General features: G+C 37.5%; 2 protein-coding genes across 2 annotated transcripts in view; both read left to right on the top strand.

The window, feature by feature from the left end:
* Nucleotides 1-9,579: 9,579 nt before the first annotated feature.
* Nucleotides 9,580-13,253, top strand: foxd3 (forkhead box D3). Its single transcript, XM_073851991.1, has one exon. It carries the CDS (start codon nucleotides 11,677-11,679, stop codon nucleotides 12,793-12,795), a length of 1,119 nt encoding a protein of 372 aa, XP_073708092.1. The 5' UTR covers nucleotides 9,580-11,676; the 3' UTR covers nucleotides 12,796-13,253.
* A 3,810-nt stretch (nucleotides 13,254-17,063) lies between these two features.
* Nucleotides 17,064-26,372, top strand: part of alg6 (ALG6 alpha-1,3-glucosyltransferase) — a 35,032-nt gene continuing 25,723 nt past the window's right edge. Inside the window, exons 1-8 of the mRNA XM_073852267.1 lie at nucleotides 17,064-17,240; nucleotides 17,450-17,534; nucleotides 17,680-17,769; nucleotides 17,866-17,954; nucleotides 19,136-19,218; nucleotides 19,319-19,383; nucleotides 19,502-19,687; nucleotides 23,546-23,681. Coding sequence (XP_073708368.1) covers nucleotides 17,159-17,240; nucleotides 17,450-17,534; nucleotides 17,680-17,769; nucleotides 17,866-17,954; nucleotides 19,136-19,218; nucleotides 19,319-19,383; nucleotides 19,502-19,687; nucleotides 23,546-23,681 — 816 coding nt within the window. The 5' untranslated portion in view covers nucleotides 17,064-17,158. The remainder of the gene's footprint in view (nucleotides 17,241-17,449; nucleotides 17,535-17,679; nucleotides 17,770-17,865; nucleotides 17,955-19,135; nucleotides 19,219-19,318; nucleotides 19,384-19,501; nucleotides 19,688-23,545; nucleotides 23,682-26,372) is intronic.

The raw sequence follows: 26,372 nt of genomic DNA, 5'->3' as shown, positions 1-26,372 counted from the left end.
AGGGACTCATATGCAACTATTACAGAAGGTTCAAGCGTTCCACTGATGCTCCAGAAGGAAAAACAATGCATTAAAAGTACAGAATGGAGATGTGTACATTTTTCTTATTTTGCCCAAATATCATATTTTTAAGATAGTTATATGTCTCCCAGAAGACAAAATAAGTTAAATTTACCCTGATCTTCAAATTCAAACATTTTTCACCCCCCGGCTCGTAATGCATTGCGTTTCCTTCTAAAGCATCAGTGAGCGTTTGAACCTTCTGTAATAGTTACATATGAGTCCCTCAGTTGTCCTCAATGTAAAAAGATGGATCTCAAAATCATGTAGTTAGTGTTGGAAAGAGTTCAAATAACACAAAAATGCTGGAAAAACCAACAAATTTGTCGGACCTGAATTATTTTTCTGAAGAACAGCAGGCAGTTTAAATGTTCAGGACAAACAAGGAACTCATGAACAACCATCACTAAACAAACAAACAAACAAACAAACAAAAAAAACAGCTGTGGATCATTTAGGTAAGAACACCGAATCAAGAGGATGCAAACTTTTGAACAGGGTCTATTATTTTCTTGTGGACTATATGTAAACATCTTTTATGTAAAATATCTTATTCAGGTCAGCACTAAAATAAACAATAGCATGCGTTTTGTATGATCCCTCTTATTTTGGTAAAATAATTAACATTTTGCAGATTCTGAAAGGGAAGTGTAAACTTTTGACCTTAACTGTATCTAAATGAAAAATAAATGCAGATGCTAATGTAACGGAGGCCAGCTAGTAGATGCTGTGCAGGAAAACCTCACTCCCCGATCTCAAGAGATGCACTAGCGAGAGACCCAAGGGGTTGCAGCCTTTAGCCTCCTTGTTAGTGCGTCCGCCTCCCGTGCCAGAGACCCGGGTTCGAGACCAGCTCGGAACGGGCCCGGTAGGACCCGGGTGTGAGGGGTTACACTCAACCTATGAATAACACTAAATATAGCCACAAGCAAACTGCGAAACATCTCAGTGTCAAATCTAACTGCTGATAGAGTTCAGTGAGAAACAATAACACCTCTGTTGTCGTGTTTCACTCTGTTTGCACTCTGCTAATGAGCTTGTGACTCTGTGATGTGTGCAATATTTCCTTCTCTTATTCACAGTGTGAAATGTTCTTGTAATAAATTATAAGTTATTCTATGGCATGTGGAGTCACCAAGTTGTGTTCATGTCAAATAATTTACATGTATTTCAGAAACAATAACACCAGTTTGACCAAAATTCTGTATCACCTTTTTTTTCTGACAGTTTGATGGTTTATCACGTCTATATTTACATCTGCAAGATATAGTTTGCTTATCTACAATACGTCTATTGTACATTTCCTATCAGATGTCAAATAGACGTCTATTAGATGTCTTTAAGATGTTTATTAATTAAAATGCATGTAAAACTGACATCTTGCAGACGTTTGACAGATGTTTGTACACAGAAGATGCTTTCCAGATCAAAAGATCTTTAACAGACACCTTGCAGACGTACTATCTGGGACTGTATTTTGTCACGATCCAAACAAACATGTTACATATACACTCTTAAAAATAAAGGTGCTTGAAAAGGTTCTTCAAGCGATGCCATAGAAGAACCATTTTTGGTTCCACAAAGAACCATTCAGTCAAAGGTTCTTTGAAGAACCATTTCTTTCTTACCTTTTCATAATCTAAAGAACCTTCTTTCGCCATGAAGAACCTTTTGTGAAACAGAAAGGTTCTTCAGATTTTGAAGGTTCTTTATGGAAACATTTAGACAAAAAGGTTCTTCTATGGCATTGTGAAGCACCTTTATTTTTAAGAGTGTAGCATGATCAGTTTTTGATGTTAATTAGATTGTATAATTTCAAAATTTAGAGCAAAAACAATGGTCTGACCTTAGCTTTGTGAAATCATGCTACATAAAACATCTGAACAAAACAAAAACTGCAGATGGGCTGAATGAGACGCAATTTCACTCTCTGACAGTAGGTGGCGCTTGGAAAAGCGTCGATATGGCGTTTCTTTGATTACTGCTGTAAACAAAGCAGTGCAGCCCTTTTTAATACTAATGTTGCATCAATATGCATCATACGGACATAAGATGAAAAGAAAACAAGCATTTCTGAAGACGGTCAGTTTCCCTCAGAGATACATTCACATAAACCCTTGATCTCTGGCTTCTGTTAACAGCCGTTTACAGTTGGTTTAATTGCGGAGTTAAAAAAAATAGTTGTGTGTTATTAATAGTTCTAAAAGTTTTCCAACCATTAGTCAGAAATGTATGCAGTTAATAGGGATCTCCTCTCAATTTAATGCCGTATACATTGCTTACACTCTTAAAAATAAAGCTGCTTTTGGGGCCGTTCACATGAAGCGTCTTTTGCGCGCGCAATTTCGTTATTTCAAATGGAGACGCGCGGCTTGCGCGCATATTGGAAGCGACGCGGTCGCGGTGCGACACGCTCGTTTTTTCCAGGCGCGACCGCGCCGCATCGATTTAAAAACATCTCAACTTTTCAGAATGTCGCAAGCGCACCGCAGGTCATGTGACATGAACTAACCAATCAGCTTCCTCACGTTTTTCGTTACATTGAAACCTCAGCAGAAACATGGAGGAGCAGCTCATCATTGTGGTCCAGGGATTTCCTGAACTTTATGATTTGTCAAGCCCCCATTATTTTGACGCTAATAGAAGAAACAATGCATGGATACGCATAGGCTTGGAGCTAGAGCGCAGCTGATGGTTGCTTAGAAACGGCAGACGCTTCCGGAGCGCAAGCGCCCGAGCGCTTTGTTGATAAGGAAGAAAGCGGCGCGCCTAGCGTTTTCCACGCGTTTTTAGGCCCCTTTAAAGGTTCTTCACAGAGATGCTATAGAAGAACCATTTTTGGTTCCACAAAGAACCATTCAGTCAAAGGTTCTTTAAAGAACCATCTCTTTCTTACCTTTTTATAATCTGATGAACCTTCTTTGCCACAAAGAAACTTTTGTGAAACAGAAAGGTTCTTTAGATGTTAAAGGTTCTTTATGGAACCATTTAGACAAAAAAGGTTCTTCTATGACATCGTGAAGCACCTTTATTTTTAAGAGTGTATAGGCACTTTTATCGGTATGCTGTTTGCGTAATTCAAACCGGTATATCGCCCAGCACTACTAGAAATAACAATTTTTGATGTTAATATTTCATTGATCAGTCTAAACTTAATAGCATAAGGAGTTTGAGGTCATGCATGAAGCATCAAGTGCCAAGAAAGAAAAAAAAAGTGAGCATCCGGCCCACATATCAAGAAAAGACCATTTAGCCGATAATCCTCATAACTGCTTCCATTCTACACTTAAGTATGACAACATAGCACAACCATACCACCCCTTTTTCTATAGGTCACTAAATTAAGTGGAACAAAACAGCATGACATAGCCAACAAAGCCCGAAATATATGTAACTTCCTCAATGTTATGCTTCACTAGCGTTCTTTGTGTGAGATGTGTGTCCATACTATGTACATGGATGAATGGCCCAGTGAGGAATTTAGCTGAGCTCTAAATGAAGTGACTTATGCCAGGCAAATCTAATATGTGGTTTTCACAGACTAAAGTGGCAGTAGAAGGGGGGTGCTACGTTGTTGCCCTAAGGCAGGATGATAAAGAAGAGCAACATTGAGGGAAGAATGAAAGCTTTGTATAGCAAAAATTAGAAAGAGCAAAAACGCAACATTTTTTAACTAAGCTTGCACGTATATGTTCACACCGTGATATACATGATCATAACATATAGAATAAGATTAAGAGGACACCTAACTGATTTTGAAATGGCGCTGAAACTCCATTATGGGAGACAAACAGTGATTTAGTTAAGTAGTAAACTCACAATCAGACAGAAAAGACCACTTACCTTTGACAGAGAAAAGTGATGATTCTACAAAAAAGCTGTTGTGGAAATATACACACATTTTTGGTTCCCTTTGCTTCGATTTATTTATCTATGCATGTATTGATCGTTTTTGGGCCTTTCATAAAGATCAAGGCATCTGGGCGGTGAATCCTGGGTGCTGACGCCGGCACACAATTACTGCAGGCCTCACTGATTGCATTTACCAGATTAAGCACTTTGTAAACATTTGATAACATTCAAAGAAGGAGATGGGTTATCCCAAATAGAATTACTTGCAGATGCAAGTCATCTGACAGGAATAGTTCTAATTTCTAGTATAGATTGTTTTCATGCAGAATTCTAACATGATAATTAAATCTGCTGTTCTTAGGCCCTTCTCAAGTCGAGTCACATGGTCCCATTAGTCATTTAGCAAGTCCTTTGCTGGGCTATTGAGAGCCGCGGGATTCCAGGGCAAGGTTCCTGACTGCCAAATGACAATTTGCCACCGCGCTTTGATGATTTTATTATGTGTTTAAATAATACAAATAGCCTGATTCCCTACAAGTTCCTGCACTTAACAGAAGACCACTCAACTGGGAACAACATGAAAAACACCCAGCACATGGCCATTAGCAGCCATTCACAAAGTTACACCAACTGAGGTTAGAGAGTGAAGCAAAGTTTGCTTTGAGAAACGAGTGTTTAATATTCTCAGATAATACAAGAATCACACCCAGTGAAATTTAAAAATGATTATTCTGTTTTGTTTTGTTTTGTCAAGCTAGAAAGACTACTAAATAAAGACCTACAAATTTATATCGGTCATACAAAGGTTTCAACATTGTTTCAGATTATTTTTGTTCTTATTTCCCATGTTGACCAACAGATGGCACATAATAGTACATCAGTCCAGTGTTTTTGGTGCCATGAACTGTCAGTGAACATTAGCAGTCTGTTCCATTTCCATCCACCCAACAAAAATCCTTCTAAAACAAGTCATTTCAATTCATTTCATTTTATTGATTTAAAAACATAGCATAGGCCACTAAAACTGCAAACAAAGCCATTCAAACTGGTTATACAAATGGTAATCAATCAACCAAAAAAATGGTTATTACGTTTTACATGATCTAATATGATCCAAACCTCATGACTCTTAAATCGTATTTTATTAATAATTGTTCTACAAATATCAGATCAACAGCTGTCAGCAAAAAATTTGTTATTTTGCACCTGTAAACAGACATCTGTAGTCTACACAGCACATTACTTCTATATTCTTTGTTGATCTTTATAATATACCATTCTAAATGGCTGAATGGCTTACAGTGTATCAAAAAGTAATATCATACCCACAAGATCATTAACAGTAGTCGTATGGATGACAGTTTCACTGTAAATGCATCAACAGCTCTTGTATTCGCTATGAAAATTACAAAGTGGTTGGCTGCATGAAGAGCAAAATACAAACCTTCGGTGAATCAAATATTTTTTTACGACAACCATGTAATATTCTTAACATCTTTTGAAACAATCTGGCGTGTTTTAGGAGCAAACAAATAGGCCTACTAATGGTAGTTATGATAGGCTAATTACGTAAATTAATTGTATATAGCACGCTGAGAAACGTCGACACGTCTTCGGACATTACCTGTAATATTTAGAAACGAATGACCATAAAATATTCCAGGGTCGATAAATAAACACATGAACGGCATACATATGAAAAACGTAAAGAACAGTAGACTGTACATCTTTTTTAAAACGCAGACCCCTTAGCAAGGCAGTCATAATTACATTCGCAGGGGACTTGTGATCTTTTTAATTATTCTGCTCTTCATTTCTGTCTCACCATTCAAAATGCTCGAAACCCCATCTTTATAACCCCAGAAGGCTATAAATTATCCAACTTTGAGATGAGGGCGACAAGCAGATCTCTTTCATTTGCTGGCAAGAGATGTGCAGGCGATAATTGAATGGACCGTTCTCTGGCGAGAAAAAAGAAAGTACACTTGTTATCTTGTGAACTCTCAACATATAAGATAGGAATCTAGTGAATGTCAGCATGAAAGATGGAATTAACAAGAGATCTTTTTATTGTTCTGGAAGGTCATTAGGCTGCCAATTGGGTAATTATGGAAATGCTCTGAATGTTTTCCCCCTTCCGTTATAGGATCTGAGACCCTTCAATCAGCCCATCTCGTGGGAAAGTTCAGCCATAACTGCAAGTGTACCAGCAAAATCAAATTAGCCAAAGATATTTCATTAGTATTTATAGCCGGAGGCATTTGTTGAAGAGACAAGTTGTGAGACTCAAATGGAAGAATTATTAGCTAACGACAAGGGCCATAGCCCACCTAAGACATGCACTTGAGTAGACTTAATGAATTGAAACCATTGATTGCATCGACTCTGAACGTTTATTCGTGTTGGAAACACAGTGTTCAGTGAACATCATAATATACATCAACGCTGCGGTTTGCAGCTTCTCATTTTAATAGTTCATCAGACTGGATATGATACAACAGCATCAAAATCCGTATATTGGAGGAACAGGATGGAAACATTCATGTTCAGGTTAAAGAAACCAATGAAACTAAATATGAATACATTTATAATTAAATAAACTGAATATGAATCAATTAAAATATTATTTAAAAAAAATAAAAATGGAAAACTTAGGTTTGACTGAATAAAAATAGCAAAGCCAAAGTGATGGAAAACTGTGAATTGAATTACTAACACTAATATGTTGATACTGGCCTAATGATAAACATTTTATACATTCGATATTTTTATTACGAATAATAAGGGAATATGAAATTACTACTGTTATAATGTGTAACTTTAGTACATAGCCAATTATAGTGAATTACTGACGCGAGATTACATGACAACAGAGCTCCCCATAGTTATCAATGTGTCTTAGAAGAGTCCCTTGTGACACCACACTCAATAACTCAGTCATTTCACGTGGTGGCGGTGATTTTCTCAACCGCAGATTCTGACTGAATAACAAGCATTAAGGTAATTAGCTCTAAAGCTACTATGGGTAAAGTGAGTGAAGCATCACTATTGGAAAATCTAACTGACTGAGATCAGGGGTCAGGAAAATAACACGTATAACAATTACATTTAACACGTATAACAAATAAAGCATTATTAATCTTTTATCGAAGTTCACAGTTGTTTAAGCTATAGTAGGTAGGTAGACTAAACGGCAGACACAATCAGATTTAAAAACCCCTCTAGAAGGGTATTTTTTTTTTAAATGACGATGAAATATTGACTGATTATGACAAACAATGAAAAGTTAGCTGACTTAAAACCCCTGAAGAACACAACAGCTTTTATGCTAATGGCCGTATATCTAATAAATGTGCTTTCAATATGAAGATACCATTATTGTATCGAATGGAAATTGGGAATGTGTTTGTTCCTCTCAATGACAGCAGAATCAGAAAGAACACAACTAGACGTAAAAAAGAGAGATGTTGGACGAACTTGCGTTACGCAGGAAGTTCCTAGTATTAAGACAAAACCCAAATAACACCCTCTCATCTGCTAATGTGCTACTTCAGTCTTCATCTAAATAACAATGAAACGTACAAACCGAGTAACATCACACATGCTTAACTATGCGCATTGGCATGTTAATCTAGTTGAAGGCGTCGTTTTTGCACCCATCCTCGACATCATAGATCAGATATAACCACATCAAACATACAGCAATATTAAAATAATTTCTTTTTATAGAATGAACAAAAAACGCTACCTGTATATACGTTTAACAAATAACTAAAATGCATAGATAATGCATTATATATATATATATAATTATACGATCCATACTAATCTAAAACAACGAACAAGCAGGAATGTAAGGGGATTGAGCTTTATTCCAGAGATTCATCGTAGTGATAGACGTTATTAATACGACAAATCATTGTTTAGGTTTGAGGAAATCAGGAAATTGTAGCAGTTACTTACGTCCAGCCAGTGTAATTCTACTTCCAGCTACAGAAAAAGAAAAAAAAAATAGAATCTTCATGACAATAAAATAAGCATTATACAGGATAATCTGACAGAACAACATTTGCTAAATTATAAACTGAAATATTTTCCGTCACAAAAATTCATACAACAGCTCTGCGTAAAATAGAAACAGACTGTCAATATTAATAATTCCATGTTCACATGATTGTTTTGACGTCCCTTTTTTAATTTAGGAGTGATAGCTTACATCTCAGTGTTGATATTTACTGATTTTCACCAAGCTGTTCATTATTTTTCCAACACTGCTTTGATACCGTTGGCATTTGCTATTTTTTATACCTACGGAATTATGTTATGTTCAACTGAATTTGCGGAACATAACACTGATTTTCTGGTTTGGCTGTAATGGTAGGAGCCTGCAGGATGATACTACAAAGGGGACTGTTAAAAATGAGCTGGATCATATTGTTTGACAGAAAGTTGCAGGTTGATAGAGTGGATTCTTCAAGAGGGTGAAAATGGTGAATTCAGAGAGAAAAACGGAGATCCTGCCTTCTGGTGGGTATAGCCTTGGGGAATCACGGTGTCGACCGTAGAAAATCCAATTAAGGATTGCATTTAAATGAAAAGTCATTTTTTAACCAGAGTATGACGTGGACACTTCCCTTTCTAGATGAGAGGAACAGTTTTCCTGCAAATGGCTCCTTTTTATTAAATCTGACATGCTGATAATGCGGAGTTGATGTAAAATAATTGGCACAATAACCGTAATTAAAAGCGCGCTAACAAAGCCATTAATTTATTACAGTTGTACAAGCTTGCCCCCAACTGTGCTTACATAATACGACTCATTTTTACACTACCAGTTTTGCAAAAGATGAGACGCTTACAAAACACATTCGATTACAACGAGGCGTGACATCTTTATTTAGTTTGTCTTTATTATTTTTATTATCAAAAACATACATTACACATGTTTATGAGCGAACAGTAGTGCATACAAGAAGCATGTCAAATAAAACACCCAAACCGTCGTTTTAGAAATAAGCACAAAATGCTGATAAAAGACATTTTACAAAAAAAGACAATATTGATAAAAATTATCCCACTTTTTAAAATGTAATAAGATCTTGCATTGTCCTATTTATTACTGTATTAGACGTCTGTTTTATTTAAATCCGTGCAGCATTAATATCAAATGCGAGGCATCCTCCTAGTTCAAGTTCAGTTTTTATCTGGGTTACATCCTTTCCTCTGCTCTGCAGATCCCCTCTCCTTTGAATGGACACATTCCCCATTCCGCCCTTCAATTTTCCCTTCTATCTCTTTTATTTCAGCGATTTAATTAGGCATAAATTCGATTCTGCTTTGCTATTTGTGAGCTATTTGTTTCTGACCTTGCTGGGTAATCACATTCAGCCACTGTATCCGCACCGTCACCTGCTATGCCTGCGTCTCCTAATAGGTTCATGCTGGAAAGAGTTAGCTTATTATTCTAAAAGGTTTTGTCGGGTTAAGCCGTGCATGTGTGCTTAAATGTACATTTCATTAACAAACTGCGAAGGTATAAAGCCGGATTTATGGAGCTTCAAAAGATCACAGAGAGGACGAATTTGATCTCCTTTTGGGCGATATCATCCACGATGTCTTTCAGTGCGCACTGACTCGAGATATATGGTCTTTTACATTTTAAGCCTCTGACAAAACCCTTCATCATCCTGCAACATGCAGCGCTAAAAAGCATGCGAACAACCGGCCTATGCATGTATTTATATTTAGAATTAAACAAAAGCATAAACGCAATTACAATCTAAAACAATAAATCAGCAAATGTTTGGAATTTATAAAACTGTTAATGAAGTGGACTCCTAATATTAGGCTACTCAAAATCTACTAAAATGACAAAGAAATACGTAAAATTGCGTAATGATCAGACAAATTATTTTCCAAAACAAATATTGGCTTTGGGCAGCGTTAGAAGATGCTTCGACTTCATCCTCTAAGTAGCCCGTATTGATAAACGGGACATCACACGGGCCACTGTCTGCTTGCTTGAGCTCTTCAATACCATTAATAACGACATGATTCAATTAATCTCATTTATTCACCATGCAAAAACGGCTTCAAAGGTGTAACACAAGCAAGCGTTCCTCGGAGAATTGAAAGGATGGTAAGCAGGCTAAAGGTAAAGGTCGAGGTGAAAGGTGGTAGCCTATTTGCAGATTAAATGCCATGCAACAAAAACAAGTGTACTGAAAATATAATATAACCACTATTTAATGAACTTCCTAAACATTACACCCCAAAATTATATATAATTACGTATTATATCATTATAATTTAATATTATCGACAAGAATGAATTCGTTTTAATATTAGAAACATATGCAGTACAGTAGGCTATTTTGACGGCAGTGCTGCAAAATCCTGCACCAAAATACAGAGATAAACGATTCACTGAAGAAATATCGAGCTTTAACATTTGCATTCCAACAGTTTCGCAATTTTCTCCGTTACGAAATTGATATAGCCTATTTTGTAAACTCTAATAGAATGGTGGTGAGAATAATTGATTCGAGCGTCAATTAGATCAGCCTTTATTTTCATTACAGCCGGCCAGATATTCCAAGCTGCAGATCGATAAGACTTGATATTACTTGTGGTTAAACAAGTGATGAAACCAAACACGGAAAAAAAAAAATTCTGCGCATCGACAAAAACGGGAGAATCACATCAATGTTTAATCTCTCAAATGTTGCAAGGAACGAGAGCATCCAGCTGCAAACCACAAATAAAACGGTATAATTAAACCTTGCGGTTCCCATGAAGCACACTGAGAAGCGTTTTCTCACACGATCCAGGAAATGTTAAGAGTTTACATATTCCCTCTCCGCTTTCTTTTTCTTGGGAATATCCCACATGCGTCGCTCACCTGTGCGAGTGTGAATGGCTCCTATGCATTTACCAGCGCGCTCATTTCCTACTTAATTCATATGTTAACACGAGCAATGATGAGGGTCGTTAGCACCTCTACAAAGATCTTTATTTAGAGATTTCTATTGTTTTTGTACTTATTTCACACGTAAGAAAACCAGTGATGCGTCTAGAGAAACACAATTTTTTCCAAACTGAATTTCACTAAAGAATTTATTAGTTAAAATACAGTATTTAAAACAGTTCGTTTAATCATGCAGTATTCGAGCACACAATATAAATGACAAGAGATTCGATTAACTTAGCTGTAGACGTTTTCGTTCAGCAGCTTTCAATATAATTTGCCTAAGAAAAGTTAAGTTTGCGTTTAAGCGGGCGAGTGAATGTACGTCAGCTCAGGAGATGATTTCAATCACGCAGGCCGATTTTCTCCCCTCCGCCACCGCTAAATGGTCTATGACGGACGAACAGAGGCGATGTTACTGTTGTTCCCTTTGTTGACAAATCCATGAAACAACTTCAGCTCAGCGGTATAACAGCGCGACCTCTGACGTCGGCGGGTCACGTGACGCGGCTGATAGTATATCTTTAAGTGAAAAGTAATCTATCAGACAGTCCTTAAAGCCTGCTTTTCAAAGCATGTGTCATCTTGACTCCTCGGTCCAAAAGCACGCTTAAGTTTCGAGGAAATACAGTAGAAAGGAGACGAGCTGTTACAGAAGCCTCTGGACTGGAGAAATATTTTCTAAAGTTGAAGTTTTCCTGGCAGGCCGGGACTGACCTGCATTTATAGCCACCGGTCGTCATCTGATCTGACCGCTGCTCTTACCTTGGTTTGCTCCAGCAGTAAAGTGAGCGGTGATGACCCTGTCTGGAGGCACCAGTGCCAGCAACATGTCCGGTCAGACCGTGCTCACAGCTGACGATGTGGATATCGACGTGGTCGGGGAGGGCGACGAGGGGATGGAGCGGGACAGCGACTGCGAGAGCCAGTGCATGCAGGACCGGGGAGATGAGGTGGAGGAGATCGAGGTGAAGGAGCGCAGCGACAGTCCATGCGAGAGCGCCGGCGAGGGAGAGTCCAAGGGGGATGCTCAGGAGAGCTCCTCCGGTCCCATGCAAAGCAAGCCCAAGAGCAGCCTGGTGAAGCCGCCCTACTCGTACATCGCCCTCATCACCATGGCCATCCTCCAGAGCCCGCAGAAGAAGTTGACTCTGAGCGGAATCTGTGAATTCATCAGCAACCGCTTCCCTTACTACCGGGAGAAGTTTCCGGCCTGGCAAAACTCCATTCGCCACAACTTGTCCCTCAACGACTGCTTCGTCAAGATCCCACGGGAACCGGGCAACCCGGGCAAAGGCAACTACTGGACCCTCGACCCGCAGTCGGAAGATATGTTCGACAACGGCAGCTTTCTGAGGAGGAGGAAACGCTTCAAGAGACACCAGCCGGACATTCTCAGGGACCAGACCGCCCTCATGATGCAGAGTTTTGGGGCTTACAGTATTGGGAACCCGTACGGACGCCACTATGGAATTCACCCGGCCGCCTACTCGCACCCTGCAGCCGCTCTGCAGTACCCGTACATTCCCCCGGTGGGTCCGATGCTTCCTCCGGCGGTGCCTCTCTTACCCTCCGCAGAACTGAACAGAAAAGCATTTAACTCCCAACTAAGTCCAAGTCTCCAGTTACAACTAAACAGCCTGAGCGCCGCGTCAATTATCAAATCCGAGCCGTCCAGTCGACCATCGTTCAGCATAGAAAACATTATCGGGGTCTCCAGCAGCTCGTCGAGCGCACAGACTTTCCTGCGGCCGCCCGTGACGGTGCAGTCGGCTTTACTGAGCGCACAGTCCCTGTCCTTAAGCCGGACATCAGCTGCCATCGCGCCAATTCTCAGCGTCCCGTCAAATATCATCTCTGGACAATTTTTACCGACAGTGTCCACAGCAGCGGTATCGAAATGGCCTTCTCAATGATAATCAAACTATTTTTTAGACATATATATTTTAAAGACGATACAGCACGAACTATAGGCAGCACTGGACGATTCGTCCGCCCCAATGTAGCCATGTAAAGACTTTTGAGAAAAAAGAAACTTCATAATCAAAAAGGAATGCTTTCAGTACAGGTAATGTTTGTAAATATTTGTACAAAGAAATTAATTTACATGTCTTTTCTTTCCCGTTTCCTTTCGTTGTTTAAACTTATAGCTGAGTGAGCCTTATTTTTCCGTAATATTTTGTTTTCATTCTGGAAGAAGTGTTTTCACGAACAATGTTTTTTTTCCTTTGTTTTCCAATATGAAATATTAAACTGTTCTTATTGAAAGACTGAAAAAGTATGTTTATAAAATTTAAATATATGTATTCTATGTAGCTATATTGTGTTGTAAATCAACTTCATTTGTTAATAAATATGAAAAGAATTCAATGCATCTCAGGCACAATCCACTTTATTAAATCAAATAGATGATTTTTAAAATTACAGGGATGAAAGTGCATGATGATAATAGCCTACACGGAAATGAATAAATGAAAGGTATACGTAGCCTACTTATTATATTATGGGTTTATGTATTCATGCGATTAAAAGCAGCATCTTCTTCTTCAAGGGAAGAAATGTTAAAGCAATAAATACCGAGATACACTTTACTATATTTTTGGACAGTTTTTTGTGATTAACACAATTTGAAATATTCTATTATTTCAGCGGCCTTTTTAAAATGAATAACACGATATTTTAAATCAAAATGATAAAAACACTATACATTAGAAAATATTATTTTATCATATTGTGAGTAGCCTACAACACCAGGCAATATTTTCAACAGATAAGCATCTCAGTTTCAGATACATTTTTTAAATGTACATTAAAGACAATCTTCTACAAAAAATAATACTAACAATTACTGAAATCAGACTATTAATTACAAATCAAACTAAGCTTACTTAATCCAACAATTTCGACAATGCATGTTACAAAAATATCAACATTCCTTCCACATAAAAAGCTCAATCGCCATCGAAAAGCTGCCGTATCCATTTACAAGTGAAAATGAAGTGCGACCTAAAAATGTTTGGGAAGTTGTTCTTATTAAAGCAACACTCTTTCACAGTTGTGTCTAGCTAATCAGTTCTACTCAAACAGCAAATGGTAGTTGGTGTGCGGCGCACAAGAGTTAGGGCTATATTTAAGTGATACCCATGGGAAAAGAAAAGGAGCCCGCTTATTGAATTCACTTTCAGGCTAAAGACGCTGCTGAGGCTGACCTTCTGGAAGGCGCTAACAGGGCCTTCCCCAACTGTCTTCGTTTTCCTTAAAACGGGATAAATGGGTTAAGCACATTGTTCTGATGCCTTGTCACAGTGGACAGTCACAGCACATTCAGTAAATTATTGAGCTGGTAAAAATATAGCCTTATTCAAATTAGGTCGTTTCTAGTGTACGTGTTCTTTTGTCAGTGGTTAGGATATTTACTAACGCATTTGTAATTGCGCTTATACTTCAAAAGGTATATAAAAGCGGTAATTCGGATTGATCTATAATGAAGGCCTACTTATCGTTTTTACCGAAACTGAATATTGAAGATAAAAAACTGCACAGGCCTAATAAAACATGTTAAAACAACATCCGAAATTACGTTTATAAAAATACACCAAGTAGATGATAAATAGAAGAAAATAAATCTATACCAAAAGTAAACCATACGATCGCCTATACATTCTCTATAATTAACCTATTGCACAGATGATGATATGATGACATAAGTGTATCACTAGATGGCGTTTACAAGAATAAATTGCATAAATGAAACGACTGCTTTTGCTAATGAGTGTTAAATTTCGATGCATCTACATAATCGTGGTCATATCTCTAAAATAAACGTGTCTGTTTGCATCTGTCGCGGGGATAATGATCGCGCACGTGGAGCAGTTATGTTATTTGTTTTGGACTAGAGATACTGTGAAATTGTTCAGATTCAACGGGTTTTAATGAGGATCTATTCTAGGACGGCTGGTGGGAAAGAGTTGACTCTTTAACGAGTGCAAGGTTATAACACATCCTGATTTTTTGCCTAGCCGCCAGCCTAGAGGTATTTGCTATGATACAAAATAAGTAAATAATAAGAAAGAAAAGATAAGAGACGTTACGCTAAAATAATTATAAATGTCACTGATCACTGGTTATTTAGCAAGATGCTATTTGAGGTTTTGGCAACGGTATTTAGAGAATTTTGCTCGGCTACCACAGGCTATTTATCCATTTAAGTTCGGTCGCGTAAAATTTAACAGACTTAAGACGTTTAACAACAACTGTTTTTGGAACTTTCTATTTTTCTTGGCGTGTGAAATACAAAGGAAAACCCCTTGCTGAGCATTTTGAAAGTGACAAGTGGTCGGACGCATTTCTGGGTAAACCAAACAACGCTTTGACCTTTGTGGATCCACCTGCTCTCCGCGCAACACAGGTGTAGTCTCCGTGTTCCCACCGCCTAACCCATTGTTTTACACTAATGTTCATTCTTTTATATTAAATGTTACATTAAAGATAGTTTTTCTAATTAGAAACTATTCTCTAATCAAATAGATGGGCTTGGTTTCGCACAGCGAAAATCGTGACAGCTTCTCTCGAACCTGTTTTGCAACAATAACATTATAGTTTTCTCTACCTTTGAAAATACTTTTCAAACGTAGCCTAGATGTCAACATTTTATAAGCAGAAAATTATTAGTCTAGTAGAACTGGAAATGAACGAACGAGCAAACAAGTTCTACTTTAATAAGCTATAGGGCATTACTATACTATAAGGAACAATGACAAGCCCAGGTATAGCCCATCTTCTGGAGCACATCGCCAACAGTAAATGTGGATCCAGTGGTTACTAAATATTTAAAAGGGTGCAGAGACGAAGCAGTAAATGACAAAGATGGCAAACAGGGACATTAACATGTCATTGAGCTGAATGTGACTAATAGGCTCCTTACTGTAATGAAAGTGTCATTGCAAATCAGCACTTGTCCGTGGTTATTATTTATAAATATTTGATGTCCCAACCACAAAGAAGCTGTCATACCCAGCAGCTCTTAAAGTGAATGAAATGCTAATGATTACATCGCTGCTCAGAAAAGAGTTGAGGAACTCAATTGTGAAGTGAACAACAATTCAGAACTGACTTATTGACAATGCAAATGCTCTCAGACCAAAATTCGACTGACATCTACAGGACTCACTTAATGTCTTAACAGGTAGGTCTATTGATGTATTGGATATTTGAGTAAATCAAAATTGGTGGGACAATACCATTCATAAATAATACAAAGAAACAAACTAATAAATTGTTATTCAATTTAATAGTTATATTGGCTTTTATTGTCTAATTGAACTTTATTTACTATCCACCACTTTCTTCCCGTAAGAGTGGGCCATTTGTACATTTTATGGGTCTAGCTTCAGGTCTAATCCACATTCAGCTAATTTTTTGTTGTACAAAACAGCTAGTTTTGCTGGTTGATATTGCAAAATGGTGAGTCTTAACACATTATTTTAACGTATTATCCTAATTATGACCACACTAGTTTGTCCTGCAGTTTTATCGTTTACTCCACGTTGTTATTCTTCGGGTAAAGGAAGTCTCACCCATAGACTTACTTCAGTGTTTAAGATAAAATAAAATGGTTAAGTTGCCAAAACAAACAAGTAAAGCTAGGATGCTGAAAATCAACATGGTGGGCATATTCTGAAATATTACAAAAAAAAAAAAATCCGTTTGTGTTTCTTTAAAGAGATTTATAAATAAACAATGAAGCTAGCCTAATGTGTACTAAAAACTAATTTAAATCAAAATAGTTCGTTATACTGCCCTTATTTTGACGATTTAGGCATTTTCTGGATATAGAAACAAATCCGTTTTTCGCCATCTCTTCATCATCTCGTTTATATTTTCGTAATTAGGCAAAAATCAGTTTATTCAGTGTCTTTACCTGGTGATGCTTCATGAAGGTCCATTATTTGATCACCGTTTATAGATTCAAGACATCTAGCAACATCTTTACTTACTGCACTTTAATACTCTATTTAAGCCGAAACTTATTTACTACCAACATTTTCGTGTTTTGCTCAAACCATGGAGCAAATTGGCACATCAGCCCTTGACCGCCCAAACGCCAAACCTGTTCAATCACGTCAACCCACGTGCTAACGTATGATGTCATCACGAAGCGCCACTCCGCTGACGTATTGTTTCAGGAAGTGAATCTCTGCCGATTCGGCTCTGTAGAAAAGCATGAGCGATGTTGCAGATTTATGATTTTTAAAACAAAAGTCGTGAAGGTTACCAGACATGGAGAACTGGAGCCTTATTTCACTGTGCGTGCTGCTGGGTTTAACGTCGAGATGGGCGGTGTCTTTTCATTCCTACTCAGGTTGGTTTTCAGTGAACCACCGGTTTCTGTGGGATCAGTATTGACACGTCAAAGTCAGTAGCAAGTGTTCAGAGCAACTCATTCATCTGTAAATAAGCAAGTTCAGTTCACGATAAACATTAACCGTGAAAGAGTGTCTATTGTGCTTTATACACTTACGTTTTGTTTTAAATACATCTTACTGTTCTGCATGTTATTTAATAAAATAGGTGCAGGTAAACCCCCAATGTTCGGGGACTATGAAGCACAGAGACACTGGCAAGAAGTGACTTGCAATCTACCTGTTCATGAATGGTTAGTCTTTCATTCTTCTTTTACTGCCATGTAAAGTTCTTTCACGGCCAAGTAAACCAACCTTGGTGATGCTCCCTCTCTTTATATACTTTAGAAGTTAAATGTCACAGTATTTCATTGCTAAGTTTTTTTTCCCCCAAACTAGGTACTTCAATACTACAAATAATGATTTGAACTACTGGGGTCTTGATTATCCTCCTCTGACTGCATATCACAGTCTGGTCTGTGCATATGTGTAAGTGTTCTTTTATGATACAGTATCCAGTTGAACATGGTTTGATGACGGTGATGATGATTTTGAGTTTTCTTTGTGTTGTGTGTATTTTTATAGAGCAAAGCTGTTCAATCCTGAATGGGTAGAGTTGCATGCGTCTAGAGGCTATGAAAGCCATTCACATAAGTTGTTCATGAGGGCCACAGGTAGGTGTTGATATCAATAATTTATTTATTTTAAATGTTTTAGATGGCAGAGCCATTTCCACCTTTTTAACTTCACTGAATTTGCAGAAATACTGGAATTATAAAGTAAAAAATGAATTTTATAAAGGGCATTAAATCAGTTATAAACTTTTGTAACTTTTTCTGTAACTTTTTTGTAACTTTTGTAAACTTTTATAAACATAATATCGATTATGTTGTAGTGCAGAAGTAGGGATGTACACTACCAGTCAAAAGTTTTTGGACAGTAAGCTTTTGACTCACCAAGCCTGCATTTATTTGATCCAAAATACATCAAGCAGTAATATTGTGATTTTAAAAAAAAATAACTGCTTTATATTTGAATATATTTTAAAATGTAATTTATTCCTGTGATCAAAGCTAAATCATTGCTCCAGTCGGTGTCACATGATCCTTCGGAAATCATTTGAATATGCTGATTTGCTGTTTTTTTAATTATTATTATCAATATTTAAAACAGTTGAGTACATCTTTTTCAGGATTCTTTGATGAAGAGAAAGATCCAAAGATAAGCCTTTATCTGAAATAAAAAGCTTTTATAACATTATACATTATACCATTCAAAAAAAGCTGTTCTTCTGAACTTTCTATTCATCAAAGAAACCTAAAAGAAAAATACTGTTTTCAACATAATAATAATAAATGTTTTTTGAGCAGCAAATCAGAATATTACAACGAATTCTGAAGGATCATGTGACTGGAGTAATGATGCTAAAAAATCTGCTTTGAAACCACAGGAATAAATTACATTTTAAAATATATTCAAATAGAAAGAAGTTATTTTAGACAATGAAAATAATCCGAAAACATTTGACTAGTAGTGTATACATTTTTTTTAATTAAAATATATGCTTGTTCTGTGTATAGAATAGATAGACTTACATTTCATGCACTTACATTTCATCTTGTGAAATCTATATATTATTGTTTTTTGGGGGGGAAATTACTCATGCATAATTTTTAAAATGTAAATTTATTTATTTGTTTTATAATTATGTGTTCAAATTGCTGTATTGAAGTGCTTTGAATAATCTGTTATAATGCATTTAACTGTTTACAGTTGTCAAAGTCTACACATTATATGGTTACATATAGTTATAGTTAAGTGATGTAAATCTCTGTAACCTTCCTTGTCCCAACAGTTCTTTTTGCAGATATTTTGATCTACATTCCAGCGGTTTTGCTTTACTGCTTCTACTTTTGCGACGGGTCCTCTAAACAAAAGGTAACTAAATGAATGCCCTTGAATTGGTATAGTGATAAATTGTATTTGTAATAATTTGCATGCTTTGATTTGGTAAAAATCTATCATTTTGTTCTCATAGGCTGCCACAGCTCTCTGCATCCTGCTGTATCCAGGACTTCTACTGATTGACTACGGCCATTTTCAGTATCCTTTAACCTTTGACCAAATTCTGCTACAATATTTAATTATTTCATTTAAGCTATTCACAATCATGTCAAGAACTTAAATCCAAAAAGTCCATAGTCCTCAACTGCAGTTTCAGATATAACAGTGTGAGCCTGGGTCTGGCTCTATGGGGGATTGTGGGACTTGGTTTGGGCTGGGATCTGTTTGGTTCCTTGGCTTTTACTTTGGCTCTCAATTACAAGCAAATGGAATTGTACCACTCACTGCCTTTCTTCTGTTATCTCCTGGGCAAGTGCATCAAACAGGGCTTGACTGGGCGAGGGTGAGTCTCTTGGGTTGTTGCATAAACACTGCATTTTTAAAATGTTGATTTTGAGTTATTTAAGCAGACCTCAAGAGATTCCCGAAGGTACAAAACCTAGTGGAGCATAAGAGAGATATATACACTACCAGTCAAAAGTTTTTGAACAGTAAGATTTTTTATGTTTTTTAAAGAAGTCCCTTCTGCTCACCAAGCCTGCATTTATTTGATCCAAAATACAGCAAAAGCAGTAATATTGAGAATATTTTTACTATTTAAAATAACTGCTTTCTATTTGAATATATTTTAAAATTAAATATATTCATGTGATCAAAGCTTAATTCGGCATCATTACTCATTCCTTAAGTGTCACATGATTCTTCAGAAATCTTTCTAATATGCTGATGGTTAGAGAGTCGGACTTGTTACCCAAAGGTTGCAGGTTTGAGTCTCAGGTCCGGCAGGGATTGTACAATCGTGGCCAAAAGTTTTGAGAATGATACAAATATTAGTTTTCACAAAGTTTGCTGCTAAACTGCTTTTAGATCTTTGTTTCAGTTGTTTCTGTGATGTACTGAAATATAATTACAAGCACTTCATACATTTCAAAGGCTTTTATCGAAAATTACATGACATTTATGCAAAGAGTCAGTATTTGCAGTGTTGGCCCTTCTTTTTCAGGACCTCTGCAATTCGACTGGGCATGCTCTCAATCAACTTCTGGGCCAAATCCTGACTGATAGCAACCCATTCTTTCATAATCACTTCTTGGAGTTTGTCAGAATTTGTGGGTTTTTGTTTGTCCACCCGCCTCTTGAGGATTGACCACAAGTTCTCAATGGGATTAAGATCTGGGGAGTTTCCAGGCCATGGACCCAAAATTTCAACGTTTTGGTCCCCGAGCCACTTCGTTATCACTTTTGCCTTATGGCACGGTGCTCCATCGTGCTGGAAAATGCATTGTTCTTCACCAAACTGTTGTTGGATTGTTGGAAGAAGTTGCTGTTGGAGGGTGTTTTGGTACCATTCTTTATTCATGGCTGTGTTTTTGGGCAAAATTGTGAGTGAGCCCACTCCCTTGGATGAGAAGCAACCCCAAACATGAATGGTCTCAGGATGCTTTACTGTTGGCATGACACAGGACTGATGGTAGCGCTCACCTTTTCTTCTCCGGACAAGCCTTTTTCCAGATGCCCCAAACAATTGGAAAGAGACTTCATCTGAGAATATGACTTTGCCCCAGTCCTCAGCAGTCCATTCGCCATACTTTTTGCAGAAGATCAATCTGTCCCTGATGGTTTTTTTTGGAGAGAAGTGGCTTCTTTGCTGCCCTTCTTGACACCAGGCCATCTTCCAAAAGTCTTGGCTTCACTGTGCGTGCAGATGCGCTCACACCTGCCTGCTGCCATTCCTGAGCGAGCTCTGCACTGGTGGCAATCCGATCCCGCAGCTGAATCCTCTTTAGGAGACAATCCTGGCGCTTGCTGGACTTTCTTGGACGCCCTGAAGCCTTCTTAACAAGAATTGAACCTCTTTCCTCGAAGTTCTTGATGATCCTATAAATTGTTGATTTAGGTGCAATCTTAGTAGCCACAATATCCTTGCCATTTTTATGCAATGCAATGATGGCTGCACGTGTTTCTTTGCAGGTCGCCATGGTTAACAATGGAAGAACAATGATTTCAAGCATCACCCTCCTTTTAACATGTCAAGTCTGCCATTCTAACCCAATCAGCCTGACATAATGATCTCCAGCCTTGTGCTCGTCAACATTCTCACCTAAGTTAACAAGACAATTACTGAAATGATCTCAGCAGGTCCTTTAATGACAGCAATGAAATGCAGTGGAAAGTTTTTTTCGGGATTAAGTTAATTTTCATGGCAAAGAAGGACTATGCAATTCATCTGATCACTCTTCATAACATTCTGGAGTATATGCAAATTGCTATTATAAAAACTTAAGCAGCAACGTTTCCAATTTCCAATATTTATGTAATTCTCAAAACTTTTGGCCACGGCTGTAGGTGGGGAGAGTAAATGTACAGCACCCTCTCCACCCTCAATACCACGACTGAGTCCCTTGAGCAAGGCACCAAACCCCCAACTGCTCCCCGGTCGCCGCAGCAATAGCAATATGGCTGCCCACTGCTCCACATGTGTGTTTACTACTGTGTGTGTGCACTTGGATGGGTTAAATGCAGAGCACAAATTCCGAGTATGGGTCACCATACTTGGCCTCACGTCACCTTCTCCTCCACCTATACAATTCAAAATCTGGAGTTAATAAAGCTGGGGGGAGAGAAATTATAGAAATTAATACTTTTATTTAGCAAGGATGCTTTAAATTGATCAAAAGTGGTGATAAAGACATTTATAATGTTACAAAAGATTTTTATTTCAGATAAATGCTGTTCTTCTGAACTTTCTATTCATCAAAGAAACTTGAAAAAATTCTACTCAGTGACTGGAGTACTTATGCTAAAAGTTCCGCTTTGAAATCATATTCAGATAGAAAACAGTTATTTTAAATAGTAAAAATATTTAAAATTTGAACTGTTTTTGCTGTACTTTGGATCAAATAAATGCAGGCTTGGTGAGCAGAAGAGACTTCTTTAAAAAACATAAAAAACCCTACTGTTCAAAAACTTTTGACTGGTAGTGTACATATTATAAATAAAATGAAAAAAAAAACACCTAAAATAATAGTAAAATCTTAGGCAGTTTTTTCATGGCTAAAGCTGAATTATCACCAATTCTCAGCAATATGAATTATACTTACAAGTGAAAAAGCCCCGTTAAATGTAAAATCGCCTACGATTAGTTAACAATTCTGTTGACATTGCTAATTACAACTTTAGCTGCAAGTGTCCCATCTTTCAATCCAGCTGAAAGCATCACAGCCTGTGTGCCTTATTTATTCCTGAGAATAACAAATCCTTAATGTTCAGCATTTGGTGCTTCAGCACTATTCAATTCAGTATGCAGGACATTTTTACACCAGTCTCAGTGCAAGCACTGCTCTTTGCTTACATTTGTTGATTTAGTAACAATGTACCAAGGGCATTTGGAGGCAGATGCATTGGTGGATTAGTATGCCTGGGAAGAGACATGTCCAGATGACTCTCTGGTCATGCCTGACCCTCCCTGCTATGCCTGTGCGTGCAACTGTATATCTACAGCTGAGAGGTGTTAGTTGCTGCAGTATACAGTACACTGAAAATCTGAGAGTAAGTTGTCTCAACTCAAGTAGTCAAGTGACCTGATTTATGACCCATTAATTACGGAAAAAAATGGAATGTGTAAAACACCTTAAGAATTTTGTTTCCAGTTATTAATATTAAATAAATAGTATTTTATGACAGATAGATTTAAAAAATATGTAGAAGAGAGCCCCTTGGAATTGTTAGGGTAACAGAAAATGTTATTCCTGGTTGAAACAATGATATTTCAGTATATTTATAAGGTTAAAATATCTTTATGTTCACAGAGACAAACTGAAAGAAAAATGGGTAACACTTTACAATAAGGTTCATTAGTTAACATTAGTTAACCACATTAGTTAACATGAGCTAATAATGAACTGGACTCATACAGCATTTATTAATCTTTGTTAATGTTAATTTCATCATTTACTAATACATTATTAAAATTTTGTTAACATTAGTTAATGCAGTGTGAACTAACATGAACAAACAATGAACAACTGTATTTCCGTTAACTAACGTTAATAAAGATTAGTAAATACAGTAACAAATGTATTGCTCATGGTTAGTTCATGTTAGTTAATACATTAACTAATGTTTAACTAATGAACCTTATTGTAAAGTGTTACCGAAAAATGTATAATTATAATATATTGTTGAATTTTTGTGTACCCAGATTTTTTCATTTAGCCAAGATCTCCATGACTGTACTGGTGACCTTTGCCCTCTGCTGGATGCCCTTTTTGTCGGACCCTGAACAACCTCTACAAGTTCTCAATCGCCTTTTTCCTGTTGATCGGGGTTTGTTTGAGGTAATTCACATAATCGATATGTGTCATCACAAAGCAATTGCAAACTACTTTAAGTTCATCTAAATAGGTTACTTTAAAAGAATTTGATTCTCGTGAGCCAGTACTGAGAAGTACTGGAAAATTGAGAAATACATGTTTATTATTTGCTAGTCTCAGCCTAAGACGTCACGCCCACGGAACGTTGGCTAAACGTCTGATGCATATGGTAGACTTAACTGGAAACACTTCAGGAATGTCGAAGTCGTGATCTGATTAGTTGAATTTGATCGGATATCCGGGAGACGCGAGTGCCGCGTTTATTTTCGGTCCGCCGGGAAACAAAGCGCAGACTGATTTACTCGGCGTTTTGCTAAAATGTGCTTATGCAGACGCCATAGTTGTTATACACATTTGCGACGTTCGTGAACAAATTACTGACTGTTCTCCCTCTTCTTATTTAACCTTCAATGCTGGTTATTTCATTGACTGACTTGTTGCATGCCAGTCTGTAGTTGTGGGGGCATTTCCATGCACTGAAACGTGACGCTGGACGAAAAGTACTGTGATTGGTTGTTTGACATGTCGATCAAACGGCCTTATGGGCGGGCCTTGGCCAATGAAAGCTGCCATGAATTCCAGACCTTCAGCCGTCAGTCTGAAGGTCTGGCTACGCGAGACTAACTATTTGCTAACATTCACAACATTATTTGCACAATTGGCTATTGGGCTTTGAGCTTTACTTATGTAAAACACTGAGGTAAAATGTATGTAAATCAGTCATATTTATTGCTTAAGGAGTGAGTTTTAAACACATCATTATAGTGTGATGCTTGTGATGCTTATTCAGCTCTCTGCTTGCATGTTATAAAATTTTTAATGCAGGGTCGGCTTGGAAATGCCCTTGAAATCCATATCCACATGCATTACATTTTTCTTTGCATGCATGCATGAATGCATAAATACACTGTTGATAGAATCCTATGTAGATACATACAGTAAACTGTAAACGGTGTGCAAATTCTGGATCTGTGATATTAATGCAAATAGAACTGACTTAATGCACATCTTGCCAGTCAGATCTTTCTATAGTCATAGATTACCTCAATATAAAACCCCTTGTGTCTAGTGCAGGATTTATCCTTTAGATCTGATTAGTAAACACGTTGGGTTTATTGGAAAACCAGAGCTGTGTCCTGTTCGTTGTCTAAAGCCAGCTATGATCTCTTTTGTAAGTCAATACTGAAATACACGGTATACACGTACTGTGGCTTGCTTTTGAAATGCACCCAAAAACCCTGTTGTCAGAGTAGCTGTGTTGTGAGAAGTAATTGAAAATTCTGTAGGGCTCAGGGCCCGGAATATATCATGCATTTACCTGACACGAGGCTAACATAATACACAAGGTGTGAGTAATTCTAACCTAGAGCCTTGAGCATTTGTGACGGAGGGAGCGCTAAGCGAGACTTGGCTGTTGCTATCATGTATACATCAGATGATGGTAAAGCTAGGTGATATTTGTCTGCCTTGCTATTTAAAAAAAAAATACATTTAGGCATGATGCTACAGATAAAACCATTTTTCTTTTCCGTGGACTGGTCAGTTTTGAGATTTTAGGCTTATTTTGCTTCCATAACATGTCTTCTTTCAGACTACTGAAAAGAAAATATCCAAAATTCATATTTAAATGAATAGTTCACTCAAAAATGAAAACTCTGTCATTAATTAACCAGTAAGACCTCTGTTCATCTTTGCAACACATATTAAGATATTTTTAAATAATTTTGAGAGCTTTCTGACCCTGCCTGATGTTCTTCAGAAAAATCCTTTAGGTCCCACAAATTCTTTGTTTTGTCAGCATTTTTGTGTATTTGAACCCTTTCTAACAATGACCCCCCCCCCCCCCCCCCTTGTTGGATATGAGTCTCTCAGTTGTTCTAACTTCTAAGTGTGAAAAGATGGATCTCAAAATCATACTGTCATTGTTGGAATGGGTTCAAATACACAAAAATGCTAAAAAAAAAAAAAAAAAGTGGTATTCTGTGATATTTTCTGTTATGAAGAGAAACAGAAATCACACAAAACATTTTGTATGATCCCTCTTATTTTGGTAAAATGATTAACATTTTGCAGATTCTGCAAGGTGTATGTAAACTTTTGACCTCAACTGAAATATTTCAGTCTTAATGTACTGAGATTAATCAGCTGGGCAAGTAGGGCAAGTTTTTTTTTGGACCACACAATGAAAGTCAATGGTTTGACAGTTGTCAGTGGGCCTCATTGACTTTCACTGTATAGACAAAAACCACCCAGACATTTTTCAAAGTGGGTCTCATCTTCAGCTGTAGTGTCCACTCGTCTTCACACAGCTGTGAAAGGCAGCAGCTGTGTTTTCGAGGAGTGAGCACTACGGAGAATTTCTCAGAAGCAGGGCTGAAACTTTCGTAACATTTACTAATTCTGTTGTTGCACAACTGTTAAAGGCCACCAGTCTTTGTGGAATCACATGTCGGTACCCCAGCAGAAAGGTCAACGGGCACTCGGAACGGATCAGTTTCCTAAAGGGTGCAATTTGGTCTTTCGTATGTGGTAAAACCACAGTCTTTGCAACCTCTGTGACGTTATTAATGTCCTTGGCATGCATTAAGACAGTCATTTAACCCTCTGTCCATAAGTTTACAAATAAGTGCATAGCTTTTTTTGACATCACGGTTA

Source organism: Garra rufa, chromosome 12, assembly GCF_049309525.1.
Source record: "Garra rufa chromosome 12, GarRuf1.0, whole genome shotgun sequence".
Classification (NCBI taxonomy): domain Eukaryota; kingdom Metazoa; phylum Chordata; class Actinopteri; order Cypriniformes; family Cyprinidae; genus Garra; species Garra rufa.
Note: the sequence above shows the minus strand (reverse complement) of the source record. Positions and strands in the feature narration are given on the sequence as shown.